General features: G+C 32.0%; 1 protein-coding gene across 1 annotated transcript; it reads left to right on the top strand.

Annotated features, from left to right (window-relative positions):
- The first annotated feature begins 6,999 nt into the window (after positions 1–6,999).
- Positions 7,000–13,346, top strand: LOC145571730 (T-complex protein 1 subunit zeta 1-like). The gene is made up of 15 exons (XM_081630762.1): positions 7,000–7,328; positions 7,416–7,479; positions 8,433–8,568; positions 9,227–9,378; positions 9,460–9,507; positions 9,608–9,700; positions 10,064–10,170; positions 10,985–11,099; positions 11,301–11,387; positions 11,881–12,085; positions 12,244–12,338; positions 12,486–12,554; positions 12,649–12,756; positions 12,861–12,979; positions 13,067–13,346. The coding sequence occupies exons 1-15, from the start codon at positions 7,195–7,197 to the stop codon at positions 13,140–13,142; spliced, it is 1,608 nt and encodes a 535-aa protein (XP_081486888.1). The 5' UTR covers positions 7,000–7,194; the 3' UTR covers positions 13,143–13,346.
- Positions 13,347–13,701: the final 355 nt, after the last annotated feature.

The raw sequence follows: 13,701 nt of genomic DNA, 5'->3' as shown, positions 1-13,701 counted from the left end.
CTTACTTAAATATTTTTATATGTTTGTACTAGACTACTTCTTTATTTATAACAAATATAATTAATTTAATCTATATTTGTATTTTATCACATAATTTTTATTATAAAACCTCATTTATAATATACATATAAGGACCCGGGGCATTGCTCAGGCCAAAAACTGGTTTATCTTTAAAAAAAGGTTGAATGGTCTTACAACTCGAAATTACAACTAATAAAAATAGTTCTTTAGCAAATTTAATACATATATTTATAACTATAATAATTATTTTATTTCAATAAAACTTAGCCTTGATTTGATGTATGATAAAACGATACTTTTATTAGGTTACATGGTATCCTTCAGGTTTCGGTTCCAAAAATTTGAAAACCCGTAACCTATTGCAACAAGTTCTCCATTTCACTACCAAAAACCGAAACCTTTTGTACAAGTTCTGATTTCGAAACTGACGATTCCGAACATGTTTCAGTTCCTAATCAAGGTACCTTGATTTTTTGCTCATTCCTAATATCAAAGACGTTTGCCATCATGTTTTTTTTTTTTAAAAACATGGCCATCATATGTCCTTAAATTAACTCAAACATAACTTTAATTACCCAATATTATAGATATTGTTAAGCATAATAATACTTATAGAATTTATTATTAGAGTCTCATAGTATAACAATCTTATATAAAATGCTGATTATTTCTTGATAAATTATCACAAATGATGCTTGGATTGAGAAATACAAAGATGATGCTTGGTCCAGTATTTGTGGCCCAATTACTTGGGAGTAGAGGGGAGAGATTAAGAAGACCCCCCTAACGACGAACTGAAAGACAATTCATCACATCAAATCAATTCCTTAGTTCACACAAAGTTTTTAATTTACCTCTTATATAGGTTATATGCACTAATTACAATTTCTAGGTATTCTGATAAGAGGTTATAAGTGTTTTGATATTTCGAGTAGCAATCATAGAGGTTATCCTCTAATGTCATCAAGTCATTGCCATAGAGCTTGATCAGAAGTTTCAAGAGCCTTTTCCTTCTTGTTTACAACCGGTGGTATGATGTGGTCGATTACTAAATTCGTGCGGCAATGGAGTTGGAATAAAGTAGACCATTGTTGTATTGAGTGCCATTGTAATCAAGAACAGTTGGAATGCATGTCTTGATGTTATTGACAAGGGTGGCTGGGTGAAGTTTCTGATCGGCCATGGAGGATGTGATAGCCGAAAATAACAGAGAAGAGAGGAAGGAGATGAATTAAAGAAAATGAGCGGAAGAAGATCGAGTGTTAGGGTTCGGATTGGAAACCTAGACTTGTGATACCATCAAAGAATATGAGAATATTTGTCGTGCTTTTCTCATTGATTAAACATCAATATATAGTACAAGCGTACACTAGGGTTAGGATTAAGGCTACACTAGTAATTTATAAACTAATTATATACTAGATTATTTACATAACCTAACAACAGGCAAATCAAGTACTTAGTTTGAAATGATATTGTCAGACTTAAAATTTCATGCCAACAACTTCTTGGAGCTTCCTACCCAAAGCAAAGGCCAAAGGTGGTGGAACTACATTACTAATTTGCCTGTGCCTGCGTAGGATGTTGCCAACAAATTTATAGTTGTCTGAAAATCCTGCAGAAGCAAATCATATAAGTTAAAAAGACTTTAAAATACGAACAAAATAATGAAAATGAACTTTCACAAATCACAAACATTGATTAATCCATCTTGATCAATATTAACTTTTAAACTAGTGTGTCACCCGGGCGTTGCCCCGGGATGTTACTTTAAGTAATTTTTTTTTTAATAATAAAGTGTTTAAAGTATTAATAATTTGGAATGTAAAGTTGAATATTGAAGAGAATATAGAGAATAATATGTGTCTCTTTGTTTTTGAGTTTAGATACAATTTTGTATTATGTGGAAGAGTTGAGCATAAATTATTGGTAGTTAAGATGGTAAGACATGTAGTGTAATTCCATGAGGTTAAGAGTTCAAACCTCTTTATATGTGTTTTTAATTAACATTGCCATGAATTATCGAGTGGTGATGTGCCATGAATTATTGAGTGGTGATGCGGCACGATGATATGGATATTGAGTAGTGATGTGGTACATGTGGCGCCTAAACGTTTTTAGGAACGCTTTTTAATATTTAAGTATAGAGTATAGATATAGATATAGATTGAGGAATGTGTGTGTGTTTTTTTTTTAAAAAAGTTTATAATAATAATAATGCTTTCTCCTTTTAGGAGGAACTTTTCTCCCTCGAAAGAAGGGTTTTCGATCTCATTTATAAGATAAAGATTTTTCAACCTCGTTCGAAAGACAAAGTTTATCTCCTATTTTCTGGGCAAAATTTTTTAAGTTTTGAATACACGATATTTGATCTAATGGATTGTCGTGAAATTATTTTGTTGGTGAAAAATAATGTGAGATCACAAAGGTTATCAAATTTTCGAATACAATCGAATGGATCAGAAAGAAAACATCCCCACAACTACAAAGGATTGTTAGATTTAGAGGTGAACATGGTCTGGTTTTGGTGCGGTTTGAGTCCAAACCAAACCAAACCACAATATACGGTTTGGTCAATTTTCCAAACCAAACCAAACGGTTTGGTTTGCGGTTTATAATACTAAATAAATTTATAATAAAGTTTAAATAATTAGCCCAAAGGGATTAAATTGTACTACAAAGTTATAATAAAAATAACAATCAACTAATTAAGTGTTAACACAGTAACACATAATAAATATAATACATAATATTCATAATACATTTGTCCAAAAAAAAAATAATAATTCATACTACATTATAGTCATTAATAATTGGCAACAACAACAAATTGGCAGCAACATGACAAGATCCAGAACTCAAAGTTACCAATTACACAAATTATATACAGGGTCTGTTCGGCAAAACTAGCTGTAGTTGTCGGTAAAAGTAGCGATTGAAACTATAAATATAGTTAGTGTGACGTGTTATGTATCATATGTTTGATAATTTCAAATATTATATAGTATAAGATATATTGCTAATAAATAATCAATTTAAAAAATAAGATAGAAAAAAAAATACTCCTCATAAAGAAAGGAAAAAAAAAAAGAAAAAAGGATATGGAATAGAAAATTTTGATATTATGGTTGACTGAAACAAATAATACTAAGTCAAAAAGAAAATAAAAAAAAAGTTCATTAGAAAATAAAAAAATAAAACAAATAAATAAAAAAAAAGGGTTGAACGTTACTTTACAATTTCAAAAGCTATCTTTTTAGCTTTCAACAACAGCTACTTAAAAGCTACCCCTACCTCTAACATCTAGTTAAAACACTAATTCACCAAACATTAATATTATTTTAAGGTAGTGTTTTGAATAGGTCTAAAAGCTAACAGTTACCTTAAAAGTTAATGCCGAACAGGCCCATAATTAGTTACATAACCAATTACTACATGATTAGAAATTTAGAAGACAAAATTACCAATTACCAGTTACATAACCAATTACCTATTGAATTTGAAGTATTGAGAATGAGTATACAGTCTACTGACCGCATAGTTTTCTTTTGATTTTTCATGTTTTTTTTTTTATTTTTTTTAATTTCTTATTTTTTTATAATATATAATAATTATTTAAATTTATTTAAAAATTATATAAATATTAAAATACGGTTTATTGTTTACGGTTTGGTTTGGTTAATAATTTTTGAAAAACCAAACCAAACCGCTAACTTTTACCAAAAAATCGAAACCAAACCGTATTTTTACAAACTGTAAACCAAACCAAACCGTTAAACCGCGTACAACCCTTAGATTGTCTCTCCAACAAGGTTGTATTTTCCAGTGATATAAGCGGGAGATGTTTCACAGTGCAAAATTTATTCGACGATCGTACTTTTTATCAACCAATTTTTTTTTTCTTATGTTTTTATTAAAGTCCAATCTCTTTTGAAAATGTCGCATGACTTTTTATTAATAAATTATTTTTAGTATTAAAAAAAAATGATATCTTGTTGATTAATCCAAACTATAGGAGCACCGAGCGCCATGGGAATATGGTATGCGTAACTTTGAAGAGGCCCATGTTGTTATATATAGTGTATGAATTTACCTATAATTGTATGTATTTTTGAAAAGTCCCTTTTCAGCTTACATTATACATCTCTTTCACCCAATCACTTCCAATCTCATCCACACTACTCACCACTGTTACAAACCGCCAGCACCTAAGCTAAACCCAATTTCTCTCATGGCCCTATTCTGCTATTCAAGCCAATACGAGACACATGTGGACGTGGCAAATTTTTTAGAATTTGTTTTTTTAATCCTCACCGGTGTACAATGATAAAATAATAGAGGATTTCTCATACGATGGTTATAAGTTACGCTACGTGATTATACAACCTTTATAAATTTTTTTTTTTGAGTTTGTACTACCCGGTTCACTAAAGCTTAGCTCTGATTACATCCGAATTTATAGTGGGTGAATATTTCAATAAGAGTTTTCTGCATTCGACGAGGCTCGAACTCGAGACTTCCTTTACGACATAAAACCTTTATAGAAATCTATCTATCTATAACTATACTAAAACAGAGGACACTCAAAAAAATAGCTCCACGTGTCACTTTCCCATGCAAAATTTCCCCGCCCTTTTCCGCTATCCTAATTCTAGCAATTATTCACTAAATAATCTAAGGTCTTCTATTTCCTTTAAATATTACGTATAATATATAAAAAAAATCAGTTTATATATATACTAAAATAATATTGATTGATCTTATATAATATTTTTTGCAAAAAATAATATGATTTTTATTGATCATATGTACAAAATATTTTCATTAACCTTAAAAGTAGAAAATTTCACAATATTTTTCCACTATATATAATAAAGAATTAATTATATTTGATAAAATAATATTTTTGACAAGATAGTGAGAAAAAATAATATACAATAACAGAAGATAACAAAATATTTACATAATCAAATTGATTATGTCAAAAATATTGGTTACTTTGTATTGTAACGTATGATATAGATACCAAATCTTTCCCTCAAAAAAAAAAAAAAAAAAAAAAACCAAATCTAGCTAATTATTTCCTAACATTTAAATTATTTTCCTTCTCCACATACATTTTTTTTTCCTCTAAAGGTAATTGGTCTAAAGTTATCAATACCCAAGACTATATTATACATTAAATTGATCTTATATAATATATTGGCAAAGAAATATAACTTTTATTGATCTTATGTGATACAATTATTGTCTAATAATTTAACTTGCATATATATGTACATAATAGTTCATTATTATTCTTAAAATAAAAAATCAACATATCAAATAAATTTGTCAAAATTAAATATCATTACACAAGAAAGTTTATTATTATAACTTGAATATAGTTTTGATATTAGAATATATATACTAGAATAATGATTATTGATCTTATATAATATTTTTGCCAATTTAGAATAATGATTATTGATCTTATATAATATTTATGAAAAGGATAATACGGAGTATAATATAAACTTGTATACTTATGGCCATCGTTTTATTTATGGGATCAAACTAAAAAAATATGGCCATCGTTTGCTATTTATATACAAATAAAATTTTCATGTATAGTTATTATATTCATTTTAATGTATACTCAATATTATCCATGTATAAAAATATCAAATTTACATACATTCATACATGCTTAAAATATTTGGTGAAATATTAACGCTGGATACCTTATCACAAACGTAAGTGAATATAACAAAAAAAAAAAAAAGTACAGAGGTAGTATAAAATAAATACTACTTAAATATTTACCCAAAAGTAGGGATGACAATTGGGTGGTGCGGGTACCCTAACCCCTGTATCCACATCTGCCAATTTTTTTTTTTTTTTTTTTATACCATGTGACCTACCTGGCACCCGCAATGGGTAAATTTTTTTGTATCCATTACCCGACTACCTATTATCTGCTAACCTAACAAAATTTGTTTGATAAATTTCCTATAGAACAACATGTCATTATGCTATCTTAAATTGTTGTAAATACATATTTTAATAATATATTATATAAGTAAGTAGTTAATTTGTATAAAAGTAGTCCTTCATCGTTACAAATACAAAAAGAATTAATTAAAAAATTAGTGGTAGTAATAAGCCGACAGGTTGCTTGGCAGGTAGGCGTGTAACTGTCGAATAAGCGGGTAATAGGGGGTATGACATCAAATTCACCGCTTATCCACTACCCGCGATGGGTATGACTTTTGTACCCATACCCGCCTACTTACCCGTCAAAGTTGGACCCATGCCCGCTCTAACTCTAACGAATGATATGCAGGACTTACATTTTTATACCCGCCCGTCATTCCTAATTTTAAGTTTATAAATAATTTAATAAGTAAAATAATATTACAATAATTATGTATACAACAGCGTTAAATCATGCTATGATATTTCTAGGAGCTATATATATTAGAGCGTAACTTTTGATTTCCACTTCATCATTATTAAAAAATTTCTTTGACAAGTAATTTATACATATAAACTAGACCTGGTTATTAGGCGGGTCGGGTTAGGGTCAGTGTGGGTCACATTTTATAGGGTCAATAGCGGGTTGGGCCAATGCAGGTCGCAGGTCAATAGTGGATCGATAATGGACGATACAATAAAATATCAATTAAAATAAATATTAAACATATATTAATACAAATTTATTTATGTAATTACTTTTACATTATTATTTTGTTTGTCTATTAAATTGGAAAAACATTTTGACCTTATATTGACCCTACCTAATAAAGGATCTATTTGTTAAATGCCATGTCCATTATCATTGGGCTACCCTACCCAATAACCATCTCTAATATAAACTTATTATACCGTGCAATTGCACGGGTACTATACTAGTTGCAACTCTTTAAAAAGTAAAATCCGGTTGGACAAAGAAGGCCCGTATGTTAACTTAAACCGGCTTAAGGAAAGCCCTAAAACAGCCGAAGTCCAAAAAAACCAACTCTGAACCTCCATCTTCACCCCATTTCAGTGAAAACCAGAGTGTTCTCCAAAACTCAAAATCACTCTTTCTCTCTCTTCTTCGTCTTCTTCACTGAATCTCCATTTTCCTGCTCCTGCAACTTTCTCTCTCCTCGTTGAATTAGGGTTTTGTAAGAAAAGAAACAATCGAAGATGTCGTTGAGAGTGCTAAACCCTAATGCAGAAGTGCTCAACAAATCAGAAGCACTTCGTATGAATATCAATGCTTCCAAGGGTTTACAGGATGTTCTCAAGAGTAATCTTGGCCCTAAAGGCACCATCAAAATGTAATCACATCTTTCTCTTTATTTCTTTCTTCATTTGATTTCGAATTTGTTTTGTTCTGATGAAACTTTATGGTGTTTCGTTTTCAGGCTTGTTGGTGGTTCTGGTGATATTAAGCTCACTAAAGATGGCAACACTCTTTTGAGAGAAATGGTACTTTTATTTGTTTGATTTCTGGATCATTATGAATTTGATTTTTAATGTTATGGGGTTTTCTGGGTTTTAGATTTAATAGAGTGTTATGTTATTAGATTTGAAAGTTACTAGGGATTCATACTTAAAGGGTACGGCCGTGTGAGTTTATGATACAGTTGGATTGTAGCCATTGCAATGCGATTGGTGTGTATTGGGATTAGGAATTTAGATCCAAAGCTTCAGTCTTTGTAAATTCTTCCTTGGTAGGAGTGTTCATTGGCGTTGTCTATGGTACGAGTAAAACACTAGTAATTGATAATTCAATGCAAAAAATTGCGAGGAAGGTATTGGTTGCTTGATGTGAGCTCTTATGGTGCTTCTACATGGCTAATTTTGAGCTCATTGGGTGGTCGTGTGATAATTGTTAGTGATTCATGAGCTTAATGGCGAAGATTCGGGCAATTAGAGATTGACAATAGTACAGGAGCTTGTAGAAAGCGTGTTGTTATATCATAATACGCTTTTGATTCTTAACTTAATGTCAATCATCTTATCGCATATGTTCTTATCAAGGAATATTGCTAGAGCATTGTCACTTGTGTTAATATTATTCAGAATACTCAGATTTAAATAGTTAATCCAATGGCTACTAATTGTGAATAGTGACACATTAATTACCACTCTAATCTACTCTACCAGTCTACCTTCAACTTTTTATTTGTTACAGTTTTAAACTTTTATCTTGTTATTTCTTATCAACTCTCTATTACTCTATATCACTTAAACTGCCTAATATCCTAAAAGAGTTAGAGCTTGTAGCATTTACCTCTCTGTATTTGATATTATTAGTGTTAAAGAGTATTAGGTTTGGTTCCAAACTTTTTCTTCCATTGTGTCTGTTCTCGGAGAGTTATGTCTCTGAAGTTATGAGTCTTTTAGTTGTATGCTGACTTACATGCTTTCAAATGCAGCAAATTCAAAACCCAACAGCAATTATGATTGCAAGGACAGCTGTTGCACAGGATGATATCAGTGGAGATGGGACAACTTCCACAGTGATCTTTATTGGAGAGCTCATGAAGCAAGCTGATCGCTACATTGATGAAGGTTATATAATGTCTAGTTGTCTATAATACAAAGTATAATTTTGTGTGTGACTTGTGAATATTGAATTTGAAGTCCCTATTTGTGTTTTTTTTTTTTTTTTTTTTTTTTTTTTTTTTTTTTTCGTTCCTTCATATATTATAAAACACAATGTTCTAAAGTATATAAAGTTTTTTGTGTGACGTGCATAATGAATTTGAAGCACCTATTTGTGTTTTTATTTCGGTTTTTTCGTTCCTACATATAATATAGAACACAATGGTCTTACTCAATGCTAAGATTTGTGTGCGTACTACCTCTTGAGTGTGTGTATGTGCATTTTGTTTTCCTATCTGCTTTCCGATGCCTTTATGCCTTCATTTCCTCTCTATCTTCTCCATTACCTTTGACTACTTTCCGTGTATTTTTACACTACTAATACTTGTTGAAATTATTAATTTATTCTATGTTATTTTTAAGCTGTGAGTTTTCAGCCCAAAGCTCTCTGCGTTGGTGTACATGATATATCTGACTTGCCAATAGCTGTACATATGTGTTGTTTAAGACTTGCCACTGTTTATTCTCTATGTCCCACATTTTTATCTGTGGTTTTATTCTGCTCAATTTCCAAAATGGACTACCAATGACAACACGCTAAATGATTTGCTTCCTGTTTCCTCAGGAATGCATCCACGTGTCATGGTTGATGGCTTTGAGATTGCTAAACGAGCTACTCTCCAATTTCTCGAGAAGTTTAAAACTCCTGTTGTAATGGGAGATGAACCTGACAAAGAAATTCTTAAAATGGTTGCAAGAACAACTCTTAGAACCAAGGTTCTTTTCATGGCTTTGTATCTTTATGTTTATGATTGAAATTTTTTAATCTATTGTTAATTAACTTATCTAGCTGAACAGCTATATGAAGCCCTAGCAGATCAGTTGACAGAGATCGTTGTGAATGCGGTTAGTCTCTATTGCATGCATTCTTTAAATTGATTGATTGCTCTTGAGTTATATGACTGGAAACTAGTATTTGGGTTTCTAAATACATAAATTCTTGCAGGTGCTTTGCATCCGCAAGCCAGAGGAACCAATTGATCTCTTTATGGTGGAGATCATGCACATGCGCCATAAATTCGATGTTGACACTAGATTGGTATGCCAATTGTACTCTCTCTCTCTCTCTCTCCTATTCAACTTGTCATATTTATTTGAATCTGTAGAATATCTTCCAAATTTCAATGTGCTACTGTTTCTATATTGTATGTAGCTGATTAAATTTCATAAGCTATTCATCTGTTGGCATAAGTAGTTGCTAGGGACTACCTTTAGGTGTTTTCAATTTGTGGTTTTTAATGTGTGGTGGTAGCCTGGTAGGCGTTTGCTATATATTTACTGGAATAGAAAACTTTTTATCTTTTTGATTAGAATATATGATGTAATCCATTTGATTGTGTAAATAATTTTGTTTGGCCCATGTTTTATTGGAATAATACGAGGCTTATGTCCATCCTTATAGGTTGAGGGCCTTGTCCTTGATCATGGTTCAAGGCATCCTGATATGAAGCGAAGAGCAGAGAATTGTTTCATATTGACCTGTAATGTATCGCTAGAGTATGAGAAAAGGTATGCCTTCCAATCCAAGAGCATAGTTATAGTGTTTTGTCTTAATTTCTTTAGCATTATGGCGTGGCAGTGGAGCATATTTCATACTTGAAGCTGGAAGGATATCTGATTATGAATTGTACTAGATTTATGTTTACATCTAAATTATGCACTTTTGTACGTGTGACATCCATTTTTTGGCAATTTTTTTGTTCTAGTATAGATGAAACCTATAGGCTGATTTTATCTTAAAGGTTGAAGATTATGTGTTCTTGGGGTATTTCTACATGAAGTTCTTATTTATTGTTAGAAAGCCAATATAGTCTGACTCTCTGATGCTTTCACCTGGGAACAGTGTGCCTTGCTCATTGCTGCTCTGTTTTGGCTATATCAGAGGATTTTGATTACTTAATTGATGCCTGCCTACTCTTTTTTCCCAAGGGCCAGGAGACTGTTAGATTCAAGTAGTCTTATTATGAAAGCAAGGGGCAAATGGGCAATCTTGCGTTACATTTTATTCAATTATTATAATTCAAATACGAAAATATGCCAACAGCTTTCTTCACAGTGTGTTTAAAAGTATTACCAGTAATAATCTATTTCTGGTTGTTTTCTCAAGACTCTAGGGTGATTAATACTGTACTAAGAATTTTTCTGGTTGTTTTCTTAAGGCTCTAGGGTGACTAATACTGTACTAAGAATTAATGTGATTGCAGTAGTTTCCTTTATCTATGTATTCATGTAGAACATGTGATAAATTTTTGTTTTTGTTTATGTTGAAAAGGCAATTTATTATATGTCTTAGATTGTAACATGAAAATTGTGTTGTATGCAGTGAAGTAAATGCAGGCTTCTTTTACTCAAATGCAGAGCAGAGGGAGGCTATGGTTGCTGCTGAAAGGCGCTCTGTTGATGAGAGAGTGAGGAAAATCATTGAACTGAAGAATAAGGTAATATTTTTGATGTCTAATTATTTTATTATTATTATTTTTTATTTTATTTTATATGCACTTGTGAATGGCAAGTTGCTTTTGGTGGCACACTGGCATCAATTTTTTGTAGCAGAAAAGAAGTATCCTGGCTCTCAGATGCATCTTGCTATCATCCATGAAAGATCTGGTTATTTATTTAACATTTCCTGTTGATTTTAGGTTTGTGCAGGAACTGAGAATAACTTTGTAGTCATTAACCAAAAAGGAATCGACCCCCCTTCTCTGGATATGCTGGCAAGGGAAGGAGTAAGTTTCTTCAACATTTGAATTTGTTTATTTGTTTCTTTCTTGTAACCTAAACTTGATGTAGTTGTAAACTCAGATAGAATTTTGTGAGAATTCTGGCTTAAGTTCAAACTTAAGGTCTTCTCTCTACATGGATCAGATGCATTATAAATTGCTGCCATTATTCCAGCGTTCAAAAATTTAACTGTTTATTGGTGATGAAGAAGTCACAAATCTATGCATAGACTTGTTCTGTAGGATTATGCATGTCATAGGACCTCTATTGGACACTTTCAATGATTAGGATACTGGTTTAAGAACTTATTACCTTTCTTAGGCAGACAATTATGATGCCCTGGTTCTTTTTTTTTTAAAAAAAAAGAAAAAATATTATTTTGTGTGTTTTGTAATTATAAAATGTGTATCTTGGTCTCTTTTCATTCCTGGTGCTCTTTCATTGCTGGTTTTCAAGGCCTAGTTGTGTAGAATGTTTCTTACTTGCTTATTTTTGTAGATAATTGCCCTTCGTAGAGCAAAGAGAAGGAACATGGAAAGGTTGATCTTGGCTTGTGGAGGGGATGCTGTTAATTCAGTAGATGATATGACACCAGATGTCCTTGGATGGGCTGGATTGGTGTATGAACATGTCCTTGGAGAAGAGAAGTACACATTTGTTGAAAATGTCAGGAACCCTCATTCATGTACAATTCTTATCAAAGGTTTGTGATATCCCATTATCCTTATATCTCATCCATCCAATTGGTTTTGTTCTTTCCTATGGACACATTACTGCTATTATGTTGTTGGTTTTTGAATGCTTGTAGTTTTAAAGTGGTTTTAAGTTTTAACTTTTTCTTCCTGTTGTTTCACACCACAGGCCCCAATGACCATACCATTGCCCAGATAAAGGATGCTGTTCGTGATGGTCTCAGGGGGGTAAAAAACACCATTGAAGATGAATCTGTCATATTGGTATGTTTTTAGCAATCATGTCCATTTCATCAGGAAACTTGTATTGGGCTAGAGCAATATGATTCTGTGCAGTCATGGTTCTTATCCTTGTACACCTTACCAAATGTACACTTCTTACTTGGGATAATATTGTTCCATGTCTTTCAGGGAGCTGGAGCTTTTGAGGTTGCAGCAAGGCAATATCTTGTTAATGAAGTTATGAAAACTGTACAAGGGGTAATATAATTTGGCGCGCTGACAATATCTCTTTTAGATCAATTTACCCAAAGTCTTCCAAATCTGATCTTATTTTTTTATTTATTGTTTACAGCGTGCCCAACTCGGTGTGGAGGCATTTGCTGATGCTCTTCTGGTGATCCCCAAGACCCTCGCTGAAAATGCTGGTCTTGATACACAAGATGTGATAATTTCCCTCAAGGTATCCTAGCCCATGTTTGTTTGCTTGCAGCTAATTTAGAGTTTATGACAACTTGATGACTCAAAATAGAGCAACTAAATGGATTTGTGTCCCATTTGTTTCAGGGAGAGCATGATCGAGGAAATGTCGTGGGACTGAATCAGCACACTGGGGAGCCCATTGACCCACAGATGGAGGGTATATTTGATAACTATTCTGTGAAGCGCCAAATTTTAAACTCAGGGTATATCCAACTCTCTTTCGTTTTGATATTGAAAAGCATGTCTTTGCTTTTATTTTTTTTAGCTAATTGCTTATCTGGTAATTGCAGGCCTGTAATTGCATCTCAGTTGTTGCTTGTTGATGAAGTAATTCGTGCTGGGCGTAACATGAGGAAACCTACCTAGTTTCACTTAAGCCGTAGGGTTTTGTACTGAATTTGTTTTTTTTGAATTAGATTACCTTGAGGGCTTGGGTTTATTCTTGGCATTTGTATGATGGCAAGAGGAATTTTGTGTGAAATTTTTGTATTTAGTCAGACACTTAAGTAGGTAATGTTAATGTAAGATCGATCTTGGGAAATGAACTAAACAAACAAGACAACCTGTTTTCACAATCATTCCACTCTATCAAATTGTGAAAGATGAGCTACTTAATTGAGCAGAAGATTAGAGAAATGAACTTTGAAAGATATCAAGATAATGAAACTGAGCTTTTACAACATTTTGCCTATTCTGTTTAGCTGCATTAATCTACAGAAACATTATGTTAATTAAGTTGATTCAGTCTTTCCTTAACTTAAATCAAGGATGTCTTTGTATTTAAGTAGTGTTAGATTACTTAACATTTACTTTTAACTACGAACTTACAAAGTATATTACCAGCTAAACTTGGAAGTATATTTGCAAAGTGATAATATTTTGGCTTTTGTTTTTTTTGCAAGATTTGAAATATACAGGGAATATG

This window comes from Chenopodium album, chromosome 12 (genome assembly GCF_948465745.1).
Source record: "Chenopodium album chromosome 12, dcCheAlbu1.1, whole genome shotgun sequence".
Lineage (NCBI taxonomy): Eukaryota > Viridiplantae > Streptophyta > Magnoliopsida > Caryophyllales > Amaranthaceae > Chenopodium > Chenopodium album.
Note: the sequence above shows the minus strand (reverse complement) of the source record. Positions and strands in the feature narration are given on the sequence as shown.

What these genes read in the sequence shown, in the direction of transcription:
- LOC145571730 (XM_081630762.1), top strand. Translation starts at nt 7,195, where the DNA reads ATGTCGTTGAGAGTGCTAAACCCTAATGCAGAAGTGCTCAACAAATCA. An exon ending in TCGATGTTGACACTAGATTG is followed by an intron (nt 9,701 to 10,063) that starts GTATGCCAATTG and finishes CCATCCTTATAG; the next exon opens with GTTGAGGGCCTTGTCCTTGA. An exon ending in TTATGAAAACTGTACAAGGG is followed by an intron (nt 12,555 to 12,648) that starts GTAATATAATTT and finishes TATTGTTTACAG; the next exon opens with CGTGCCCAACTCGGTGTGGA.